General features: G+C 36.7%; 1 protein-coding gene across 13 annotated transcripts in view; it reads right to left on the bottom strand.

Annotated features, from left to right (window-relative positions):
- Window positions 1-25,678, bottom strand: part of ARMC3 (armadillo repeat containing 3) — a 57,876-nt gene extending 32,198 nt beyond the window's left edge. For 2 of the 13 annotated variants that reach the window (XM_057432679.1, XM_057432692.1), the window contains exons 1-9: window positions 25,595-25,677; window positions 21,064-21,107; window positions 15,081-15,129; window positions 10,209-10,326; window positions 8,121-8,246; window positions 6,256-6,324; window positions 5,753-5,928; window positions 4,242-4,436; window positions 3,256-3,439 (exon numbers count right to left, since the gene is read on the bottom strand). In XM_057432679.1, coding sequence (XP_057288662.1) covers window positions 3,256-3,439; window positions 4,242-4,436; window positions 5,753-5,928; window positions 6,256-6,324; window positions 8,121-8,246; window positions 10,209-10,326; window positions 15,081-15,128 — 916 coding nt within the window. In that variant the 5' untranslated portion in view covers window position 15,129; window positions 21,064-21,107; window positions 25,595-25,677. Of the gene's footprint in view, window positions 1-3,255; window positions 3,440-4,241; window positions 4,437-5,752; window positions 5,929-6,255; window positions 6,325-8,120; window positions 8,247-10,208; window positions 10,327-15,080; window positions 15,130-21,063; window positions 21,108-25,391; window positions 25,499-25,594 lie in introns of those variants that run through there. The other 11 variants (XM_057432689.1, XM_057432684.1, XM_057432680.1 and 8 more) reach the window with 11 other exon arrangements.
- Window positions 25,679-26,295: the final 617 nt, after the last annotated feature.

Genomic DNA, 26,295 nt, shown 5'->3' with positions numbered 1-26,295 from the left:
TTTAACACAAAGTGAAATACTCAGGCACATCCTACTAAAAGAGTCTGGAGTACTAACACTTCCGTCCATTTTTTCATGCACTGATCCAATCATGAGCCAACCTATGTTTTTCAATGTATTTTCCTATTTCCCCTTCTTATTCCAGAGATTCTACTGGTTACTTATTCATCTCATTGTCACCACCCTATGGAATTATTTATACCAATTTCAAATGAAAAAGTTAATGTTAAATAATATCATGACCTCTCACTGATCTTGAGTTGAGATAACCCGGATAAATAAACCCCTGTATTATGAAAAACCATGTGTTAATCAGGCTACAGAGCATGGCTAGTATGCCCCCCTTTGAAAGGATTTGCATTTAAATACATGTAAAGAACAGGCAGAGCTTCAAACCAGGTTTAGCAGAGTGAGGCCAAACTCAAGTGAGCATGATCATCACTTTCTTCGTACACACTCCATATCATTTTGTTGTTGCTGGTGTGTCTGGAGCTGTCAGGGGAAACTCAGGTCCTCTTTAATCAAGAGTCCAGATAATCCATCACAGATATTCAATTTATAGTATTAAATTATATTTTGAATTCCTATATGACTGCATTATTTACTGGGCAAGGAGGGAATCACAGTAAAATTCACCACTGTAATTCTAAGCATACAAAATAAAACCATTAATAAGTTAATATATTAATTAATAATGAATTCAAAATCATGTTACAGAACAAAACAAATTTTCAGGGGCAATCAGATGATTGTACATAGAAATATGATCATTTTTACTTTATTTAAACAGAACAGCATCCTAAAGATGCTGTTTAAAATGGAATATAGTGATAGTACCATGGAATTTATACTGATATTGAGAATAGCTCTTAAGGGATACATAACAGCAACAACAACAAAGTTACAGGAGTCCCTTTCCAAAGGGCTGAAAGGGATATAAACCAAAACTGTTTGCTATAATCATGTCTATCAGGAAAAAAAAGAAACAAAACTAAATCCCATCTGTCAATAATAATGGTTTCAAAACCAGACATTGCTGTGTACTCAGCTGCCAGAATTAAAAAAACAGCTACATTTATGTTCCATCACAGCAGAAGAAAGTTTTAAATTTCTTTATTTTTCTCCCGAATATGCAGGAAATGTTGGTAAATTGCAACCACAATTATCAAACCTGAGGAATGTGGGCTACTGTATGGCTACTGTAAATTTAGTGAGAAAGTCATGAAAGAACTTAAAGCTGCACTGTATTATACTGGATTTACATCAAGGCAAGTATTAGTATAGTATACATTAGTGTTACAGTTTGGATAGGCTGTTTAGTATATTTACAACCAGAAACCAAACGAACAAAAACGAACTGCAAACATTTCTCTTTTCTTTTTGCGCTTGGACTGTTTCTTATAATGGCCCCAGTGACACTTTTCCTTCCACTGGAAGACTGACTTTAGAGCAGTAGCTGTATGTATCTGCAATAAATTCAGTACTACTGGGGGCAGAAGCAAGTTGAAAATGTTCAGCAGCAAGTTGACTGGACTGGGTTTTCCACTGCACCGGTACAACATATTGCCCTTTGTCTAACTGGTTGTCCCTAAAATTCTACAGCTGGAAGCAAATATTTTACATCTTTTTGGATCTACTTTCTCATCTTGCTGCATTCATGCTAACTGTCATAGGCTGAAGAAGAGAGCAAACCTTTATAATGAAACTACATTGACTCCATTTGTAAAGAAGTATGACAAGAAGATGCATCTTCACTGACAGTAACATCCTATGATATAAGATCATAGCTAGCACTGTAATATATTATGTGTAGTTCTTGCCACCATGCTTTAAAAATGTTGTGTTCAGATATCCTTCTACTAACAGCTGCTAAAATATTAGACCACAAAAACTGAAAAACATGTGAAAGAGGAAAAGAAGGCTATGCTTATTTGAAAATAAATATGAAAAAGAGTAAGATGCAGTAGAAAGTAGCAGGAGCAAATATAAATCTGCTTAGCATACTGCTTACAAGCCTGTCACAGAACTATAAAAATGATACTGACAATCCTAAGTAGTATAATAAAATGACAATACAGAAAAATACACAAAGAAAATACTGGCATAATAAAGTCCCATCCTATCTTTGATACCTAAACATTAATGAAAATAACTTTCAATGACTTACAAAGCTTCCAATAGATAAAAGCACACAGAAACCCACAGAATACTAAGAAATACTAGAAATACTCTTTTCATGTAACATTTGCAATCCAAATAATTACAAATATTCAGGATGTCAAACTAAGCAAGGCGAGAAAAGAACTGGAAAGACAGGATGGGGAAAGAAGAAAGGAGGTCTGAATACTGTAGAAAGGAGAGATTATTTTAGCCATGTATTAAATTAGAGAACATGTTTGTAAAATACACATAAATTAAAGCCATGATTCAGTTATGAGATGATAGAAATTTGAATGAAATATTTAAGCTCTACTGTTAAATTCATCAAAATCCCTTGACTGTATTAAAATCTTCTATAGACAGAAGTATATTATTTCTTACATTGCATTTTGTTACACGGCACTACTAGGCATATGTTGTAACTCAGAAGCCAATACATGGAAGGAATTTCAAATGTAGATTTATTTAAAGAGCATCCTTGTGGGCAAAATGATGAGCATGTTCTGCCTAATTCAGAATGCCTTGGTGAATTAAAGAAAAGTGTATAAAGAAAGACTATAGGATGAATAATTATAAAAAGATGACAATGAAGCTATTTAACTCCACTAGGAATATTAATCTGCAATCCATTTGAAAGGCTTGTTTTTCATGTCCCGGTTAAAGGAATCTGTATTTGAAATTGCCTGACATTTAGAGGGGCAGTTGTGTGCAGAAGGAAGTAAGCTTGCTATTAAGTCTTAACTGACAGGGATGAGAAATAGTGCCAGCAAAGGTGGCTTCAGATGGCAGTTACCTGGCATCATTGGACAAAAGGTAAAGAGTGCTGTATTTTCCTTTCTGAGGACATTTTGAAAGAATATATTACATTTAAAAATAAATTGAGGCAAAATCTTAAGATTTTCATATGTATCTATACATACATATCCTAGCATCCAATTGCTGCTCTGATTGGTAAAATTCATCACTGTAATTTATTGTTGCCAGTGTTTTCATCAGCACAAGTACTACCCTCAACCAGGTAAGATGGAATCATTCTAGATAAAAATTTACTTCAGAAACAAATCCATGTCAGTAGGTTTTTAAAAAGTCACATACAGTCATAAGCTGCTTTGGTAATTGCCTTTGCTGCATTCTTCTGAATATCCGGAATGGTAGAGTCTCCTACAAATGAAAGTAGCTTTTTAAGGCCTCCTGACTGCTGAATCAGTTGCAGAGTATGCACATCTTCGAGGCAATTTCCCAACACAGCAAGAGCTTCCACATGTAGATCACTGAATTCCTAGTAAAGAAAAATCCCCAAACAAATAACCTTCAAAACAGGACTAAAATATCTTAATCATTTAACATTGTAGTATAATTGTCATAACTGTCTTTTGGACAGTCTATTCATACTGCAAAGTACATTATTTTCATACTCTTTTTTTTTTTTTTTGTATAATTTCTGTGATGTGCCTTGGGATGCAACACAATTTGTCAAAATCAGTAAAACCCCCAGAATTTTCTCATTTACATCAAAGTGGGGTAGGCAGGTAGGATCAGAAAGGATCTGTCATCTGAAAATTTCAAATACTTCACAAATTTCTCTATGCATTGCATTTCCCATGGTGACAGCTGAACCCAAGAAGCACTAAAATGAGTTTCATAATAGCATAAACAATAGAATTTCTAATGCAGGAAATTATATTTCAGGCCATTGATATCAATGTATATTCAGGGGAAAAAAGAGCAATGTTCAAACTAGGAGCCAGCACCAGAGTTCAGCATATAATCAAAAATTCAGAGAAAACATCATATAAAAAGCTATATGGTGGATTTTTCTGATATGTGCAATAGTTTGAGAAATGGATAGTAAATACAAAATAGTATTACTAATTGCAAAAAAGCAAGAAAACAAATACAAACTGCGGTGAACCCTTTTGCTCCCTTTCTTAATCCTAGTTTATCCTATAACAGTTCCAAGTAAGGAGCTCTTTCTTCTTTTATCCTATTCATGTTATTTCCATAACAGGGATAATATTTCTCATTAGCCATACAAACATTAGCAGCAAGAACAAAAAACTTTTAAGGCAAGTGAACTGTACATCAGTTTCCAGTATCGTCAGAAGACAATCTAATCCTCTATTTTCTCCCAGCATTATCCTGGTTTCTCCATCTTTGCTAATTACTTCTAAGGTTTTAAGGGCTAGCAACTGAATAACTGGGTATTCAGATTTCAGTAGTTCCAGCAAGGGTGGAATTATGTTCAGTTCACGAACTGCAGCACGGCTTTGAAAATCCTGCAGTAAAATATTCAACAAAGAATGTTAATGATAGAGAATATAGCAGTACATCAATTCCTGACTTTACAGAAAGAACATAAAAAAATCTGGTTTCAAACACACAAAAAAGTCAATATTCCAGAATTTCCAGTTCTGAATATTTCTTTCTTTTCAGCTAAGAATCAAACTGAATATAATCAAGCCCAACCAATCTTAAATTCCAATTTTTTTTGCATGACTGAAGTACACAGAAGCTACAGAATCTTGTCCTAAGGAAGCCTATTTACTCTTGGTTTTGCCATGTTTGTCTCAACACACGTTTCTTTGATAAAGTTTTTTAAATTTAGTTTTATCATTTTGATTTACCTCAGTGGGGGGAAAGCAGTTTTTGCACTTGACTGTGGTTGCTTGGTTATAACTTCCCTTGTTTTAGTAATTACAAAATGACAATTTAAAATTTCAACTTTAAACAGTGTATATGCAGCTTAATAAAAAGACAGTAGTAGATGTATTAAAATAGAAAAAAATAAATAAATTACAATTTGCTTTTAAATAGCTTATTGCACATGTGCAGCATGCAATTATCCTTATCAATATAAGCAAGCACCAGGTGCAGTTATCCAGATATACCCTGCAACAAAGACAGCGAGATAGTAAAAAAGGAGAAAGAGTAAAATGTGATTCTGAATAGACATGCTCTGATGCCCCAAAAGAGATAGAGTTATAAACTGAATTCATTATTGAATTGATTCGCTTAAGCCATGGAAAAGAACTGCCATACAAATGCACCATTCTTTTGCTAAGCAGCATATGGATGACATTAGTGCTGAGTGTGAAAGTAGCCAATAACAAATCTGTTCCTCCCAGTATGGAAAGTAGCTGTTGACAGCATTCACCCCTGATTAAAAAGATGTTCAAAACTGGGACTATGGACTTGCTGGCCAAAACAAGGCACAATGCAATTGTTAGTTCTTTAATTTATAGCATTATTCCAACCTTTGGATAGACAGGTTATAACTCTAATTACCAAGATTAACATTTTCCAACTAAGAAAACAAATTCATATTTAATTAAAGAAATCTGAATCTGATTCTGATCTCACTTACTTTGCCGTAGAGAATGGATAATTGCATTAAGTTCAACAAAATGAGTCAAATCAGCTATATTTATAAGTGATGTAACAATCAGGGACTTGGACGTAATGTTTTCAAATACACTGATGAACATTGGGGAGTAAAGGAACCAAATATTTAAAACTTATTTACCCTGTAGAGGCTGGCCAAGGGGGTAAGTGCTTATCTGACTCTCCCATTTAAAATAACAACAAACTTTACCTGCACCAGGAGGTAGATACATTCAGCTGAATTCTTCTGAACATCAGGATCAGGGCTACCTAGCAGCCTGATAAGTGGTTCTAATCCACCTTGCTCAAATATTTGTACTTTAGTAGTATATTCAACAGCCATATATGCAAGACAGAGAGTAGCAAATTCATGAATAACTACATCTTCTATGGGAAAAAAAAATAAAATTGATCAAGTTTAATTCAGCACAGCATATGTTCACTAATCCTATGGTTTAAAATATTATTTGAAGCCCATAAACAATAGCTGTTAACCATACCTGACATCTCCATAAACATGTTGATACATCTGTACAATGAAAACCACTACTCAGTGAATAACAGAACTACTTCTATAAAAGCAATTACCTATTTAACATGTAGTATGACAAATAAAAAATCGCAAGGAAGATTCTATAAAATTGTATAATCAAATGGCAATCATAAATTATTTCTGAGTGTATTTTTACCCAAGGAATGAATACTGCAAGCTACCTTCTGGCACCAGGTGTGATATAAGTGAATTTGTGACATCCAGTTCCCTTAGTAACTTCTTGACATCATCTACAATAAAATAAATACAAATATGAAGTCTTTCATTTGACAATCTTGGCTTGTAAATCCTTATTTCAATCTTGAGAAAAAAAAACAGATTCTGCTCAAGGAAAATGTACTTATGGCTACTCCCTGAGTGACAAAAAGATCTGACTAGGAATGACCCGCAACTGAAAATATATCAAGATCATAATAAGCCTAGAAAATATTAAGGAAGTACCAGATGACTGTCATTGACATTTGATATATATGAAGTTCCTCAATACTTCATTGAAACTTGATTCAAAATATATGCATTCAGCAGGCTCTGATCAAATATTGCACAGTTTTAGTTGTCAAAGGAGTCATAACTCAGTTAGTTAAAATTATTTGTGGTTAAGATTATCAAATTAAAATCAATCTTTCTGTTATTTAATTCTCAAGCCATCACTTCCTAATTTTATGCTAACACAACCCACACTGCAAATTGAAAATATGAGTTATATAGGTTTTATTAAAATTAAAGACTTTCAGAATGCATTTTTACTGTTGTCAATGGCAAACTAGTAAAACCACAATCACTGGATAGAATAACAAAAAACATTCTTTGGGACAGGCTTTATGTGATCTTACAGTGCCAAGTTGTCACTATCAATATATTACAGTGTTGAAATAAAAGAAAAAAGTTATTAAGTTGAATTTACTTTTTTTTTTTTAAAAAAAACAATTAACCTATGAATATAACGGAAGATCTTCAGTCATTCCTATCCGTGTTAGTGCAACAGCATTGAAAGCTAAGTTCTGAAGGGAATGATGGTATGCAACTGCCAAGTTGAAAGGAAGGTAAAGAGCACAAGGTCCAGTGCAACATGAAAAGCAAGTAGCAGTTGATGAGAAGACTTGAATACACCATGGAACTGGGTATGTTCTACCAACTGGGTAGAACATCTACCAAAATAAGACCTGATTAATTATATTCATTAGATGTAGGCTTATAAAGCAAAGTAAAAATAATAGCCACTAAAACTCAACCTTACATCACTTATTGTTTCATCTTCAGGTATGTCTACCTACCACTCACTACAGCCTGATTATCTGGCACTCAGCCTCCCAGCATGGATGCAATACATCCATTCTTACTTTATAAAAAGGTACAAGAAAATTTGCATATAGAGTGTTTAAATCATTTAATAATGGTATGGTTACAGTAGGTATACCACCTTGATGTGAATGTCAATGTCATATTGTCTTAATGTGAAAGATTCAAGACTACTTGAATTTCACTAGTTCAGATACAGAACAAAACATTTGCAACAGCACTGACCTGCTAGAGAAGCTGGGTAAATATGCATGCCAATGCTTGATAGCTCAGGCTTTTTTTTTTTTCCCTCAATACTTGAGTTAGCTACTTTAAATTTAACACATTTTCTCCCTTATCACTGTAGTTACACTAATGCCCCAAGTAACAACTGATATTTAATCAGAGCATTTCATGTAGATGATAAATACTACTTTATCCTTCTCCTCCAACTTTTGTAAAAGAATGTGTCACGTCCAGATTGGTGGGCGTCTCATGCAGCCAGGCGTTCCTTGACAGACATAGCTCCAGTAATAGACTCCTTCAATTTGGCCACATCATAACAAAAATAAGGGTTGGAGGAAAATTAACTTGTGATTTTCTTTTCAAAATCAGCGGAGTTCATTCTAGCTCAATTTGTTCCTTTGTTCTGGGCCACTATATAGTTCTTTTTTTCACATGGGCCACCTATTGCTTTGATGACCACACTCATACACAGCAGAAAATATTAAAAAATGGAGAATCTTACAATTAGAAGCCATGATGCCAAATACCATGATGGCATTTCTACGTACAGTTGGATCTTCATGTGAGATGAGTTTATACAGCTGTTCCACAGCACCAAGAGCAAGAAGCGTTGCTTTGTTTTCATCACCTGAAGAGTAATTAGGTTAAAAGTTCTATAAAAATGAAAAATGCTCACAGTTATAATGTCACAAAGTAAAGCAGCTACCAATCTTCTATTGGACAAATAACAAAGGCCTGGACAGGATCCTGGGAGTTGGTCTAATCTATACCCCAAATAACATAAGCATCTGTCAAATAGTATCAAGGATTAATAATGTCTAGGATTAATTCACATTTGTAAAGCAAAGGATGCTTTTGTTTATTGGACACCCAACTCATTTGTTGGAGACTGAAGTGGTAGTACAAAAGACAGCTTTCTATTTAGTGAAGTACAGGTGAACGGTATCATTAAGAACCTAATTTTATTTTCTTCTTTTCTTGCCTCCCAATTTTATTTTCCTCAAAATAACAGTTAATTCATTCTGAGAACCCCTCAACTGAAGCAGCTACCAGGATTTGGATCATTAAATGCCACCTGAGATTTCTACCACCTGAGAATGGAGCTCTTTGTAGCTGAATAAGCTCTGGCCACGCAAAGAACAGAAGTGTTTTGTATGATTACAGCCTTCTTTCTGCTCCTGCTTACTCAAAAAACCCACACAAAACTCAAGAAATAAAATCTGAAAACTACTTCTATTCTCAGTTCCCACAACATAATTATAATTCATTTTCTAATAAGCCATGCCTTTCTTTTCCAGCTGCAAGTGAGAAATGTGAGGAGAAACAGAAGAACTGCGCTCACTCTCGGGCCAAAACACAATTAAAATACAAGAACTATTTTTTTACTGAGGGATGGGACTTAATTTACTAGCAACATTCAAGAAATTAATTAACTGTAAAGAGAAAACAACAACTTCTCTTATGCCACACAGCAAAGTATGGTCTCATCTTCCAGAAGACTGCAGCAATATCTACATGAACAACTTACAGGATTGTTCATTAAGTAGAAACAGAAAAATTAAATATCTGCCCTCCTGCAGTGTGCCACATCTTCCTGTGGACAGCAGGGAAGAAGCCAAAAAGAGTTTATAGTGTGTGATTCATAACTGTTTCCCAACAGTACAAATTCTCCCTTCACATATTCAAAATCTGGTTGCATGCCCTCAGCCTAAATTGCCGTATTAAGCTGAACCTAAAGATCTTTCTGAGTCCTATGATCCCTAGCCCGCTGTCAAAGGCTTTAGCTCTCTTCTCACTCAGCAGTGTTGGTAATTGTCATCAGTACAATAATCAGTAAATAACCTCATAATTTTTAAAGAAAATATAAAATAAATGGAAATTTATGTTAGAACAGTTTAATTATACCAAGAATGCTACCAGTGTATACCAATTTGAGTGGCTGGTATGGAATAAATAGGATGAAACTTAGGTAATTATGTGCTACATAATTTTGAGCCTTTTTTACACAGTTGTCTTCTGGGTGCCTGGAACATGACACTTAGATATAGATAATACAGGGACCTTTGTAAGGTTTGGAATCCTGGGGACTTGCTATATTCCCAACGCATACAGAAATCAGCTTGATATATTGGAGACTGCTCAGCCTCCTTTATCATCTGTAACAAAAGTACTGACACAAGAGCTATATGCAAAAATAACAGAAACAGGCTAAAAAGTAATTTTTACTGAAAACTGGACTCTGAAATAACTATAGTGGTACAGAAGTTTCAAACTGTAACATAAAAAAAGAGAATTCTTTCCTAGATGCAGGTCTGTTGCTCATAACAAAACAAATCTAGGTCATATTTAAAACAAGTTCGATTAAACAGGGAATATAAAATTCTACAACAAAATGATAAAAATTTTCTTCACACAAACGACAGGATTTATTACTGCAAATTCAGGTTTGACAGATATTTCAGAAACCCACCAAAACCTTGACAGACACCTTTGAGATGAAACGAAAGTTTCAGTGCTAGGAAAATAAAAAATGATGAATTACTATCAAAATCCAAACAACACAAAGGAAAGCTCATTGCAAAAAACTAACCTTTTGATGCAAATTTATAGAGAGAATCACATGCTTTGGCCAAAACTTCCTCTTCAGGAGAGCTAAGCATTAACACAACCGTTGCTGCTGTTTTGCTTTCAATCAATAAAGGATCAAGCTACAAATAAAAACAAAAAGGAGAGAGTAGTTTGATTTATATCAAACTATTGCTTATAAACATTCCTGTGTGCTGCAGCAGACTCACATTTCCCTAAAAATAATTAAATCTAGTTTGATATCTACGCTGGATTAGAAATATGAACATGAGTAGCTATCTACCTGGAGAAATTATTTTCTCAATAACAATTGGAAACACTGTTGAAAAATGAAAAAGAATTATTGACTTTCAGATATAATTATGATTTCATCACATATGAAAACTTTGGGGAAATCATGACACTTCACTGTACATCTAGGAAGTCTTGAGGACAACAAACTATGTAATTCTCTTACACACATAAGAGCATCCTGTGCTTTGGAAATGAACATGAGAAGTTTATTTTGAGCAGCTGTGCACAGGGCCTATGAACTTAGGCATGGTATGAGGAAGAGGATTTGGTTACTCTGTGGCATTAACACTTCGTTGTTGCTTTTAAAAAAGTAAAAAGGACCCTTCCTGTGCTTTTGTCAACTCAGCTCAGTAGCTCACCAGGATCTTGATTAGCTGAAGTATTTCCATTATATAATCCCTGCTCATCCATCTAGAAATGATACATAGTGTTAATTTCCATTTCTGACCTCTTGTACAGAAAGAAATCTTCCAAGAAGTCTGGCAGTTTTCACCCTCTTAATAGATTCTTTAGGACTAACACCAATTAAGCAAGGGAATCTTCTAAAAAAGTGTTTTCTTCTTTAACAAGACTCAAGGATTTCTGAAAATTTCACCTATTGAAATGTTTTAAGTTTGTTTGGATTTAAAATACATTTTTTAACATGGAAATACTGTCTTCCCTCTTCACACTTTAGGCCTAGAGAATATCTGTGTTACATACATAAACTACTAGATACTGGAGTAATGCAGTCTCTCAGTACCAATGTATTAACCTTGAAAATCAAAATTATTTTAAAATATTAATACAATGTATATTTATTTATACCATATGTATTTTAAAATGTCTATTATTTCTTTTACTTCACTCTCTATGAGCTACCTCAGAATCACATGTTGCTGAACAATACAAGTCAGCTGTCAAGCAGAAGATACATACAAGTCAGTTGTCAAGCAAGGAAATTATTCAGAGCAAATCTTCAACCAAGTTATGAGTGTGCGAGAAGGAAAAAAACAAAGAGGAGGCTTTTTTCCTTCTCCCTCCTCTGACTTGCTAAAAAATAAAGCAAAATATGATACTAGCACCCAAATTTCTAAATTCTTATTTTGTTAGGTTTTTAAATGAAATCATTTCATCACCTTCCATAAGGCATATCACACAGCTTAACAGCCTGCAAGATCAAGATCCAAGCTACATAAACAGTTAAAAGGTTGCCTGGCTGATATGCTTGGTCTTACTGTCTTCAAGCATGTCTGAAAACCTGAAACCACTGTCCAACTCCATGCTTGCTGTGACAAGCTAGAGGCATGGGATGAGTCATGGAACAAAGCTCCTTTTTAAAGAAAATGTAATCAGCTTACTGTACCATAAGTCATTTAGTTTAATAATAACTCAGCAACAAGAACTTCATCAGTTTGTCTATGATGATGTTATGGGAGACAGTTTTGAAAGCATTACTAAAGTCAAATTAATATTTAGGCATTAATTGCTCAAAGAAGGTGTTTCTGTGGAGATTGAATTTCAGGAGTTGACAGTGCCACTCCATATATTCCGCCTTTTTAACATCAGTGTTATGACTGAAGCCATTTTCAAAAATACTAGGGTATCTGTGACTTTCTTTCAGTGATAATGTCTCTGTGTTTTCTCTAGTGCTAATGCTAGGCTTCCCTTTTAAAGTCTATGCCCTAGCTGATGATCAAATAGTAATATTATCAACACTAAATTCAATGAAGATACCATGTGAAAAGATCCTATCAGTCTACGTCAAAGCTAGCATATTTTACTGGCTAAGGTTATCCGTATAGAGAGAGAGGCTGAAAGCAGTATTTTTCCTGGAGAAGCCCAATTCTCATAACAGATAATAGCAAAAGACAAATTATGAAAGGCAGGGAAAACAGAGTCCTCAGGAATACCTTCTGAAACATAAGCAGCGGTTAAGCTAAGAGATGTGTTTCCCACCTGTTCCTAGAAATCTATAAAAATTAGCGGTCAACTGCAGTACCATATATTCTCAGAGCATTCCACATGCACAAAGGCCCTCTTTTATAAGCCTGTCCACATTATCTCAAGGCTTCTTTTCTTGGACTTGACATTTTCATAAGCAGATTATCAATCACAAGATAATAGCTAGTGTATCTTTTCTTTTGCCTGCATCTCATTTCCTGCCATCTGAAACATCCAGGTGAAATTTAAAGTTTTGAGATTTGATTTTACATGATGCTATAAACAATATTCTCATAGCTAGAAGACTTTCTTGGTTGATAGTTACAACTAATCAATGATTTATTTTCATGTTTAATACTGTTTTGCTATGCAAAATTCAGGTTTTTTCCTCTTGATATGACCGCTAGAACTGATGCTAGCCCAAAGTACAATAAAGGTAAAAGCTAAGCCAAAAAATTCAGATGCCATCTGAACTTCACTCTTTCCAATTCTTCCCTTTTTAATAGTTTTACTGACCTTTTCTGTGAGCTTAGTTTTTTCAGTTGTTGAATATGTTTTCTAACATATTGACGTTTATGTTGACATCTAACATTATTGACGTTTTATTGCTATAGTTAGTAGGCTGTACCATACTTTCCTCCAGAAACTTTAATGTTGTCTTTTGGATATGGAAATTGTGTTGCTGCTTCTACTGACTTTCTAGGTATTTAACTGGAAAGTTCACTTTTATTACTTGGGAGGGGGATGGCTCATTTGTATGCTTTAAATCTACTTCTTATGCCTTCTTTTTTTTTTTTCTTAGACTGCAAAGATACTTAGTTTTAATTTTTCACACCTATTTTAATTAGTCCCATCCACCTACACCTTCTATACAGAAATGGCATCAGATGTATTTATCCTGCCATGCTGAAGTCAAGTTTTGCTTTGTAAGGACTTATTATTGATTGAAGCTTATGAATTATGTTTGTAATTCTTCTTTCCACAGAACAGTTGGGAAAAACCTGGTATCAATTGCTACGCTTCAGTGACATCATGGCTATCGGGTATTACATAGTCAAAACTATTTATGCTTACTTAATATTGAAATTGTGACATAGGTTTTGCTGGTCAACTTTTCTATGACCTTTGAAAAACCTCTTGCAGTACCATCACTCTTTACAGACAAACCTACTGGTTTTTTTTTTTAAATAATGCACTGACCTTTGTATTTAGCTTCATGCTCCTCTATGGGACTTGTTGAGATCCTGATTGGCATTAACTTAGTTATTATCTGGCACAGAATTTGTATTATACTCTTTTCAATGTTTCTGTCTTATTTCCTCTACTTCTTTCTAAACTAAACTTTAAAAATACCTACATTTTGAACCTCTATCTTTTTGGGAGTGTCTTTGTAGCTTGTGAATTTTTAGAAACTCTTGAAAAGCATGCTAGTCTTAGACCCTTAAATCTCACATTGCCACCTGACCTGGTTTTGGCTGGGATAGAGTTAATTTTCTTCCTAGTAGCTGGTGCAGTGCTGTGTTTTGGATTTAGTCTGAGAACAATGCTGATAACACACTGATGGTTTAGTTCTGCCAAGTAGCCCTTACACTGATCAAGGACTTTTCAGTCTCATGCTCTGCCAGTGAGGAGGGGCACAAGAAGCTGGGAGGAAGCAAAGACAGGACACCTGACCCAAACTAGCCAAAGGGGTATTCCATACCACAGCACGTCATACCCAGTATATAAACTGGAAGTAGTTACCTGGAACTGGTAGTTTACCTGGAAGGGCAGATTGCTCCTTGGATCGGGTTGGATATTGGTCAGAAGGTCTTGTGTTTATTGTTTTGGGTTTATTTTGGTTTGTTTTGGTTTGGTTTTTTTCTTTCCCCTTTGAGTTTTTATCTATCTCTTCTGTTTTTATCTCTCGTTATTTCCTTTTTATTATTATTATTATACTGTACTTTAGTTATCTTTAGTTATTAAACTTATCGCAATGTGTGGGTTTTACATTCTTCCTATTCTCCTTCCCATCCCACCTGGGGTGGGGGAAAGCGTGGGGTGAGTGAGCAGCTGTGGGGTACTTCATTACCAGCTGGGTTTAAACCATTACACCACCATTATTCTTTATTTGGCTTCAGCTCTTGTACTACTCACTGTGGCACTTCCAATTATACCAGAAAAACCTGAACTGCTTCTAAAGACTCTATCATCTTTGCAAAAGAGCCAGAATATGTAGTACTGTCACTCAAAATGTAAAATTCTGTATTCAGTAAAAAACTCTGCAGATCCTTCTAGGCTCTTAACTCTTTCATTCTTAAAGAAAGGGAATGTCTCCACAGTTGAAAAGACAGGCAGATGTCAGGTTGCTCTCCTTTCTCCTTTGATTTTTACAAATGGAAAGCTAATACTGTTCTTCAAATAAAAAGAAGCCTGGATTGTTTCATACATTACTATTTGCAAAGCCTGCCAAAGACAACAATCTCCACAAAGAACTACACATGCCCAGTCACTCTGGTTTGTATGCCGTCCAAGAAAAGCATAAACAGAGTCATATTTAAAGCCATTTTTAGAATAATGTGGGTAAGCTAGGAGAGTAAGGAACTATGTAAGGATGGTAGAACTGGGCCTATAGTTGTGTAATGTTTATTTTATAGAACATATCAGTTTATAAACTTACCACATCCTTGGGTGGAGGCTCTCCTTCCTTCTTTACTTTTTTACCCATTCTAAAAAAAAACAAAATAAAACTAACAAACCTAAAAAAGCAGCAGACAAACAAACTCTCTTCTGTGTTTTAGGAATTAGGTTGCCAGTGATTTAGTAAAGTATGTAAAGCTTGACTTTCTCATTCATTTGACTGACCTAATCAGTTTGAAGATTTCTCTGACATAGTAATTTCTATACAGAAACAAACTTAATGCTTACACACATTTGATGAAGTACATCTGCCAACAAAATACATAACTAAAAAGAAAAATCTGAGACATCACAGGCTCAAGTTTTAATGTGATAAAAATACCATGCATTTCTGTAAGTTATTTTAATCTGCATCTATAAATCATATATGAACTTAAAAGTCTTATTAGAATATTTCCCCATATCTATACTTTCTATGTTGGCACACATTCTATACAACTGCAGAATGTACAAATAAGTTCTACCTTGAAAATGTGGTTCAAGTTTGATTTGAATTCTCTGTTCATATTTCACAGGAGACAAAAATCAGGTCTGCAGGTACTAAGAAACAGTTCTGCACAGTACAAATTTCACTGATTTAAAAAAGTTACACCAATTTACACAAAGTCCACCTTCTGTCTTCTGCCTTTTTTATATTAGCACATATTCATGTGAACCAGGAAGACCTTTCAGCTGCACCTAATAGTGCATATGGAAGCATATGGACGTAATATCTCGTGTATCTAATTTCATGTGGCTTGCAAAACTTCAACAGAGCCTTCTAGCTAAGCTGCAGGCAAAAGAAAAGAGCAACCTGACCCATTAGCAATAGCTATGCATACAACATAACCCAAATTATGCCAAACTTCAGTTTGTTTTTATACTGTGTAAAAACAAAATGCACACTGTTAGTATGCCTTGCTAACTCCTTGGTTAAGTTCTCAAAGGGAAACATATCCAACCTCAGCCAGGACTACTCTGACAGTCTCCCTATGATATAAGAGATCATTTTCTAGTGCAACATGAGCTGTAGCCTGGCTGGTAAAGTCAAGGCCATTATTTGTTGTGTTCAACAAAATTCTGGAGCTCTTCTTGAATCCTCTGAAATTTTTCAGGTATTATTCCTCTACCAACTTCTCAAAGAAACTATAACATGGCAGTACTGAAACCAGTTGAATAAGCACATCCTAAAAATGGATCTGAAACTTAAAACTTCATAATCAGGTCACTAAGTACAGTTTTTGAGGAAGACCCACACAAAGATTCTTCAGCTCCAATCTGCTTTACCCTAGTGCTTATGTTCAGCCTTGAGAAGAGAAGGTGGCTCAGAGAAGACCTTATAACTGTCTTCCAATACCTAAGGGGGGCCTACAAGAAATCTGGAGAGGGACTTTTTACAAGGTCATGTAGGTATAGCACAAGGGGGAATGCTGACAAAGGAGAGATTTAGTTTAGATATTAGGAAAAAATTCTTCACTATGAGAAACAGGTTTCCCAGAGAAGCTGTGGCTGCCTCATCCCTGGCAGTGTTCAAGGCCAGGCTGGATGGGGCTTTGGACAGCCTGCTGTACTGGAAGGTGTCCCTGCCTGTGGAACTGAATGATCTTTAAGGTCCCTTCCAGCCCAAACCATTCTATGATTCTATGATATATACATATGCACATACAGATGAACACATACACAGACACTAGAATTCAGTGTTTCAGAAAGTGAAGGTTTGGATAGAGGCAAATTAACATGTAAGAAAAAGCGTAAGGACAAATTACTGAGAAAAAAAATGATGGACATACTACCTTCTGGTTTATGCAGTCACTATAGAAAATAAGCACCATACACACATATAAGAATCAGATTTATAAAGACATTCAGGAAATCTGGGTTATTTAAACTGTGTTAAATCTTGGAATACAGATATGGGCACAATGGGAATTATTCAGATCAGCTCAAATAATTTCAGACATAAATCAAGCTAAAGTTCTAAAAAGCAATTTTAATTCTCAATGAGTTTAATTCAGTTTAAATCAAACAATTAAAAAAAGTTAATTCATGTAAAAGCATTTATAATATTGTACCATTAATGTTCACAGATAAAATAATTGTACATATTACAAGACTGTAAATAACTGAAGCCTTAAATTGTAAATATTTACTCATTCTATATAAATACATCCAACTTCTGAGAATGTTTTCAAGAAAATTATACATTTTTCTATATGTTCAGGAATACTTGGTTCCTTAGTAATATTAAAAAAGCAACAGGTACAGAGAACATGACAATTACTTTATTGTGGATTATGCCCCTCAGTCTGTTTCTTTGCTGCAGTTACTCTTCTGGATTTCAGTGTATTCTGCCATCAACTGTTGTTGTTAGCTTTGTTCCCATAAAGCTCTCTGTATTCAGTGGTCATTCTGTGACTTGAGGCAATGAGGAACGTGTAATTCTTTGGCTTGCTGACAAAAATGTGTCTTCTGCATTGAATTTTAATTATTGCAGACAATCGATATGTACAGGTATTGAAAGACTACTGACCCATAAAAGAACTCCTTACTCAAATCCCTTTCTCACCATGATAACTGCATGTTGTCTTTTTTTCAGTAGGTTTACAGTACACATATCTTTGACTATCAGTTTACTATTCAGAATATTTAGAAGTCAGAAAAAAATTGTAGCAGAATTTAGATTTTAAAATGTGAATAAATGCTGAGTCTAAGTTAACAGTAAACTTATTTTGAAAATTAAAATTCTATTCACTTGTAATTAAGCATAGTTAATGAATTAATTCCCAGAGAAACTGGCTAATTACAGTGTGGCATGGGTGTACTCATCACTGGGTAAAAAATTGGCAGGATGTGTGATCCCAAAAAATGGTGATGACTGGAGTTAAATCCAGCTGGTGGCCAGTCACAAGGGGTGTTCCCCAGGGCTCAGTACTGGGGCCAGTTCTGTTTAATATCTTTTACCAGCGATCTGAAAGAGGGGATTGAGGGCATGCTCAATAAATTTGCAAACTACACTAAGCTGAGTGAGAGTGTTGATCTACTTGAGGGCAGGAAGGGTCTGCAGAGGAATCTGGACAGGCTGGATCCATGAGTCAGGGCCAAGGCCAACTATATGAGCTTCAACAAGGCTCCATGCTACGTCCTGCTCTTCAGTCACAACAACCCCATGCAACACTACAGGCATGGAGAAAGCTGCTCCGTGGAAAAGGACTTGGGGGTGCCGGTTGACAGCTGAACATGAGCCAGCTTGTGCCTAGGTGGCCAAGAATGCAAATGGTGTCCTGGCCTGTGTATAGTGTAACCAGCAGGGCCAGGAGAGTGATCATCCCCCTGTACTCAGCACTGCTGAGGCTGCATGTCAAATTCTGCGTTCAGTTCTGGGCCCCTCACTACAAGAAAGACATTGAAGTGCTGGAGCAGGTCCAAAGAAGGGCAATGAAGCTGGTGAAAGGTCTGGAGCACAAGTCTGGTGAGGAAATTGGGGCTGTGCAGCCTGGAGAAAAGAAGGCTCAGAGGAGATCTTATCACTCTCTAGAACTACACAAAATGAGAGTGTAGTGACGCAGGTGTCAGTCACTTCAAAGCAACAAGCGACAGAACAAGAGGAAATGGCATCCTGTTGCACCAGGGCAGGTTTGGATTGGATATTAAGAAAAATTTCTTCACTGAAAGGGTTGTCAAGCACTGGGACAGGCTGCCCAGGGCAGTGGTGGAATCACCATCCCTAGAAGTACTTAGAAGACATGTAAATGTGATGCTTAGGGACATGGTTTAGTGGGACTTGCTAGTGTTAGGTTAACAGTTGGACACATTGACCTTAAAGGTCTTTTCCAACCTAAATGATTCTATGATTCTAAACCTCAAAGACAAAACAAAGAAAATTCTTATTTAAGTAATACTCATTACTTCATGCTCTGTAGGTTTCTAGAATCATAGAAGCATATCTTTTCCACATGTTTTTTGAGATTAAAGGGCTGATTGTTTTAAATCATGCAGAGATAGTGTAATGAAGGACTTAGCAGATGTAGCCAATGTGTAGTTAAGCAATCTATGAAGTTATCATTCTATGCTACTTCCTGTCCTTCACCTGGAATTTATTGCTTTCAGTGGTAGACAAATTAGCCTGCTTTGCTTTGCTTCCACCCAGTTTCAGTGCAGTGGTCTAATCAGGTGTTGCCTCTCAGCCAGGCCAGTCATTACATCTAACTAAATCCTCATTCCAAAATTACAATCCCCATCACTCTCACTCAGCTCTGGCTGCTCCTGGTGCCTAAGCTCAGCAGGCACTTCCCTATTTTACTCTGAACTTCACTAGGACCTCCAGCTTTCCCATAGGACCAGAACTACCCCAGTATCAGTATCTTAAGTTGAACAAGTATCCAGAAACTGTGAGTAGCGTCCCCTAAACTAAATTAGGCATCAGTAATTAAGTTAATCACTCTCCTTGATAATTGATGGAGATCAAGTCAACATATTCAATAGCCCCTAAGGCATTCATCCTAAAGTAGGTAGCTAAAACTGAACTGCACATTAAAAATAGCTACTGTTTCCTCAGATCAAAAGCAGAGTCTAGAATTGTTACCTTGTGTATTGACACATTAACATCTAAAGTTAGCAAGATGTACTTATTACCCTGATTCTCCACATGAATCCACATGACAGGCTAGGTCTGGCAGATACTATCACAGTAGACAATGTTAGCAGAACTCAGCATATGACAAAACACAGCCATCTTGTCTTTTTAGAAGTGGCTGAGGGAATAGGCCTATCCCCAGTAACATCTCTGTGACTAGAATGTTTTGCTCATAAAGGGAAAATGATTTTGAGAAAGGTCACAAATGTGGACTTTTTAGTTCAAAATTGGAACCCTCTAACCTCTTGGCTATTATATCATGAACTGTCATCTCTGCCATGTCAAATAAAGCATGCAAAATTTATTTCGTTTTTGAAAGAGCTGTTGCAGATGCCTGCCCAGAAGAGCAGATTCCAAATACTAGATCATAAGATAATGATGGACATATTCCCTGTTACTACTCTATTTTATTTTCTTGCACTAGGAACCTCAAAAAATCTATAAATTATACTTTTGTCCTGGGTTCAGCAGTAGCAGCCATTTTTCTCCTTCTTGGTAGCTGGTGCAGTGCAGTGTTTTGACTTTCGGCCTGGGAACAGAGCTGATAACAATGATGTTTTGGTCTGGCCAAGGACTTTGTGAGCCTCATGCTCTGCCAGGGAGGAGAGGAAGCCAGGAGGAAGCAGAGACAGGCCACCTGACCCAAACTGACCAAAGAGGCATTCCATACCACAGCACGTCATGCCCAGGATGTAACTGGGAGTTACCTGGAAGGGCTGGGACTGCAGGTTTAGAGGAGATATCAGTTGGTGCTTGGTCAGGCTTGGGGGGGCGAGTTATCGGTCGGCTGGTGGTGAGGTGTCGTATTCTCTTGTTATTTCCTTTGTCATTATTATTATTGGTGGTAGCAGCAGTGATTTGTGTTATACCTTAGTTACTAAACTGTTCTTATCTCAACCTGTGGGAGTTGCACTCTTTTGATCCTCCTCCCCATTCCTCCAGGAGCGGGGAAGGGGAGAGCCCGGGGGGGGTTGGGCCTCGATTGCTCTCAACCCGGCACCACTCACTGGGAGTGAGTGAACAAGCTCTCTGGCTAGGGTTTAAACCACGACAACTTTGAAGTCTTATTGCAGTTTTTCCATTCAAATCTCATAAACACTTCCTTTACAGTACGGAATATATACTTATAGTTTCAGAGTCCTGTTGCATACATTTAAAGACCATAATATTTCATGACTTTAAGTCAGACAATGCATTTAGAAAACACTACTTGTTCCATCTGCATCTTATGTTTTCCAAAACTTTGAATAACTGACACAACAACCTAAGATCCTGCATGTACTGAATATTAGCAAGACATGAGACAAAGAGCAGGTATAAGTCAAAGACACAGGCCAGCTGTGGAACTTACCTCTTAGTCAAGGAATTAAAGGTCTCTTCTGAGAGAAATTACTCCTATGGAAAAGCAATGCAAAGATAAGTATGTAAGAATAGCTTCCAACCAGTTATTCACGACATGATCCGCTTGGCAAATTGACTGTCCCATGCTTTAAGTCAGCCTGAAGCTGTGTTACTACAACCTAGTAATGATTTTCAGTTTCCTCACAAAAGTGATGCACAAGTGAGATTCTTTTTGCTTTCCAAGTGATAATCATGTAATCCCAATTCAGTTCAGCTAGTTTCAGTGAAGTTTTGCTATTTATTCTTATCTCACAAATTAAAATATTTTTTTCTGTTATAATAGTGAAAATTTCTTATAAATTCATCATATTAATTGATTATTTCAATTGATCTCTGTAGGGACACTAGTTCTGCTGCCTTCCAATGCAATCAGAAGGAAGATACTAAAATTCTAATAAAAGCATTAGATGACAATCTCACTCTAGCTTTCTTGAGTCTGTAAACTAGTCTGTACTTTGTATGCCAGCTTAAACATCTTCCTCATCATTCTCTGGTAACCTTGTAATGATTAAGAAAATAATGTGGAATAATCTTGAAACTTCCTTCTTTCTTTCTCCTAAATTCTTCCTCTGGCTTTCTTCTGTCCTACTCCTTATATATGGATTTGCCCAGTGCTGTAACGTCAATGCAAGCATTAATACACTATAAAAACCTGGGTTCATGCAAGAAGAGAGTTAAAAAGAGATACCAGGTCCAATTTAATATCCAGTTTCTGAAGCTATGTGCTGTATGAAATTAATACATTATATGAGACACCAATTAAGTCAAGACCTTTGAATCTGCTCACTCTTTTTTCTGTGCCCATATGTATATTATGTAAAAAATTATCAAGTTAAGTCAAGAATTAGCTACCATACAGATGTTAGCTAACTAAACAAGAATCTGCTTCTAGATACAAGACAAAAACCAAAAAGACTAAATATATTTTTATCATTCTGAGAGTTCATTTAAATAGTTGTTTTTAAAAAATTATGCATTTATTAATTATATACACACAAAACAAAATAATTCTATTTAAAAAAAAGGAAGAAAAAGAGACATGCAGAGCCGAGTACTCTGCAGACAAACTGTTAAAACCAAGATGAGTTTTCAGTTAAATGCCAGGTTGAGGAAATAGCTATAAGAGAGAAAAGGTGGGGATTTTAGGTGAGCCAAAAAAATAATATAATAATTTATTTAAAATCTCAGAAGTTTTAAGATACACTGAATACATTGCTAGTTTTTATCCACATTCTGATATCACATTAACATTCAGCTGAGTGTTACTTTCAAAAGCCCAAGGGTAGAGGTTTAGATTTAAGAAAAGCCAAGATTTTCAGGTATTTGATCCCACAGTCTGATGCGGTGAAAATATGCAAGATGTGCAATAAAATTTTGACTTGTGTGCAGGTTCTGATTGATAGCAGCACCTTTTTCATACTGCCCAAGGATGATACTTCATTGTTTTCTGAAGCTGAAGAGCTTGGTACACCTAGTAAGAAGTATACAATGTCAGGAGCGTTTCAGTCATTTTGAGACCTTAAGCTGCAGAGGCAGAATGCATTTTCCAATTAGTGCAGTGTAAAAGATGATGTACGAATGTTAATAAAAAGAAGTAACAGGAATTAAAGAACATGGTAGCAGTCTTTTCAAATCATAGAATGACTAAGATATCTCAGCGTAAGAAACCTCCTTCAGTGAATAAGAACAGTCTTCATGGCAGATCACTATTCTGCCTCCAGAATGGTAAGAGCCAAATGCTTCTAATAAGTACATGAAGCCAATCCCAAGTCAGATTTCCACCATCTGTTACAGGGTTTTTATTTCCCTAAAGTACAAAGGTTTAGATCTCCTGAATTTTTTCATGTTCTTCCTAACAATAGTAGCTACTTTTACTGTCCACATAAATGCTTAATCCTTTTACTCTTCATTCTTAGTCTGACATGCTACAGCACAGGTCCAGTTGTCAAGTGTACTGTATAAGGAACTACTCCTTAGATTTAAAAAATGTGTAAACAGTTTTAATGTGTTATTTAATTCAACACATTTCCTCATTCTTGTGTTACAACTTCAGTTAAAAGATGCCGACTTGATCTTTTCTACTTTCTTTTATAACTCCCAGTACATTCTGATTTATCACTTTTCTAAGCTGCCTTAATTATTTTTTCCATATAGCTTTTCCAGACATATATATTTCTTGTCTCAGAGTCCCTCTGTGACCATTAAATCTTTCTCATATATGATGAACCTAACCTGAAGTACCATAATCAATTCTAGAACACTACTGATTTATTCCAGTAATGTTATAACTTTCTGAGTATTAATTTTTACTCAATTTCCTCAGTGAAGATTTTCACTAAGCTATATATAGGTCATTTTCCCAGTTGATCACAATTAATTTAGGTTCACTACTGAAGAGTATATTGTTCCAAAGTGTAAATTATACTGCTTTCATCAACAATGAGTTTTATCTGTCGTAGTGTGACCAGTTCACCTAACTGCAGAAGAACCCTCAGAAGTTTCTAGCAGTCTTTGTTAGTCATAATGTAAGTTATTTTGATTTCTCTATGTTATTGTTCATTTCCAAATTATAGTGAACATAATAATAGGATCAGACCTAGGTTATATCATTGGAGAATCTAAGATGAGACAGCCTGAAAGAAGGAGGTTTTTGGAAATCATGTGTGTGATTTTAAATGACTCACTAAGAAGCATAATGGAATCCCTCATCCCATGAGAAAGAGACTAAAGAAAAATTTACTTAATCTAAAACAAATGAGAGAGAGCAGTTACACAACCACTGCCTGAGCAATAGTAGGGAACACTTTTCATACAGAAGTCAAAGATGGTCTGCCTTAGGAAAAAAGGTGCTTTAAAGATTAGTAAAAAATAAAGACACTCCTGAATTTTTAGCCAGCTGTGCCAATCTATGTCTTAAAATGGATGCTCCTTCTGTCAGTTTTACGGGGACACCAGGTGAAAGGGATTGTGAATGATCAGATTCATTCCCCTCCCCTGTCACAGCCACTGCACCATGTTAATCCCACCAGATACCTATTCTGATGTGTCTTAAAAAACACTAGGTATTTTGCTCCCAGTTCTCTCTTTAAAAAGCTGTTCCACTGGCCATTTATTCAGCAGCCAGGGACCTTTTTCAATTTTTATTCTACATTTATTCACGACCAGTTTTACTGCCATTATTCATGACTATATTTGTGTCATATTCAAACATTTGTCAATTACTTTCTTTGCTGGCATGTTATCAAAATCTATTATTTATACCAAATATTTATACTACGAATTATGTATAGGTTAAGGTAATACAATATTGGATTATTTTATATATAGATGATAATTTGAGATTACCAAGAAGATTATAAAAGGTTCTGTTCTACAGATTATGCTCCTCTGCCAGCAAATCCATACTTTGGTTTGAAATTCCTGTCTGCAGATGCCCCAAAACCTTTGAAATATCAATAAATCAGGTGAGATTCCTCCCTAACAGCCTAATTCCCTGATAGAGTTCTTTAGGATCAAACTTCTGTTTTAAAAAAGTTTTTTTTTTTTCTTCTTTTTATCTATTATCCATACAATGTTAGGTTTCGTACTTTTCATGTTACAGTCACACAAAAATTCTACATACCTTAGCTGTAGTGCAGTTCTTTCTTTATTCATATTCCCTAATTTTTTTAATACAATTCTTTTTCTCTACTATATAAGCCTCCTTAAGGCACTTCCACTGAATTTTCTTTCTTCCTAGCTCACAACTACAAACACTGATCACAGTCATCCCCTGCTGAACTAGCCCATCCCATGCCTTTCCCTACCTTTGCTGACACAAATCCCTAGGCTCCCAGTTTCTCATAGGGAATATTGTCAGGATGCTTAAGTGCAGGATTTGTTCTGCCTGGTTTAAAAATGCCATTTTTCTCCATTCTGATAAACTTCAGCTGTTCTTAAATCTTACAGTTTTTTTTTTTTAATAAATCTTGGAATTGTCACTGCTGTTCAAAAGGTGTAGATACCGCTGCCAAAAGGACAGTAAGTTTTTAGTTTTTTTCTGGTTGTGGTTGGAGGAAACTTCAATGTACACTTTTAAAATATCAATTATAAAAGGTAATGATTCTGCTTTAACTTTGGGTCATTAATTTTGAACGTCTACAGGCACGGGACCCCAGTTCTCTTAGCGCTAAGAGGCCAAACCCGCCGGAGGCGAGGCACGAAGAGCTGACCCCCTGCCTAACGCCGCACCGGCACCGCCGGCACCCTGCCACCGCGTTCGTACGTTGGGGCTCTAACCGGCGACACCAAACAGATTATTTCTGCTTACTTGGAGCTGGCAGCCACCAGTCCCTCGCGGCACCTGCCCCCTTCGGACGCCGCTGCTGCTCTCCGCCACAGGCTTGCCGCAGAGATTCCCCCAGACCCAAGGCCGCCTTCCTCTCGCCCGCTCCGGCACTGTCCGGACGCGGGCAGCAGGGCCGGGAGCGGCCCCCACTCACCCGCCGCGGACGGGCCGGGCACGACGTGCCACCCGGGGGCGATCACGCAGCAGCGTCTAGCGCCGTTGTTTCGGCTGTTGCTAGGAGACGCCTGTGGCGCATGCGCGGGGGGCGCCGGGCCCGCCTGAGGGGAGCCGTGCGGGAGGTTGATAACGCCGCTGGCGCTCTTTCCCTTCCTTCCCCTTTCCCGTTTGTCCCAGGGCAGCGGCTTCAAGCTAGTTCGTTCGGCATGAATTTCCACAGTCCTTCTGGAGTGATTTCACGATGACACCTGCATTAATCCATTTCTTCGCAACTGGAGCACTTTCCATATGAAGACAGGCTGAGAAAGCTGGGTCTGTTCAGCCTGGAGAAGGCTGCGTGGAGACCTCAAAGCAGCCTTCCAGTATCTGAAGGGGGCCTACAGGGATGCTGGGGAGGGACTCTTCATTAGGGACTGTAGTGACATCACAAGGGGTAACGGGTTAAAGCTTAAACAGGGGAAGTTTAGATTGGATATAAGGAGGAAGTTCTTTACTGTAAGGGCGGTGAGGCGCTGGAATGGGACGCCCAGGGAGGTTGTGAATGCTCCATCCCTGGCGGTGTTCAAGGTTAGGTTGGACAGAGCCTTGGGTGGCATGGTTTAATGTAAGGTGTCCCTGTCCTTGGCAGAGAGGGTGGAACTAGATGATCTTAAGGTCCCTTCCAACCCTAACTATTCT

The sequence above is a fragment of the Pezoporus wallicus genome, unplaced genomic scaffold, assembly GCF_028554395.1.
Source record: "Pezoporus wallicus isolate ANWC-B61680 ecotype Strahan unplaced genomic scaffold, APGP_CSIRO_Pwel_v1 scaffold_2584, whole genome shotgun sequence".
Lineage (NCBI taxonomy): Eukaryota > Metazoa > Chordata > Aves > Psittaciformes > Psittacidae > Pezoporus > Pezoporus wallicus.
Note: the sequence above shows the minus strand (reverse complement) of the source record. Positions and strands in the feature narration are given on the sequence as shown.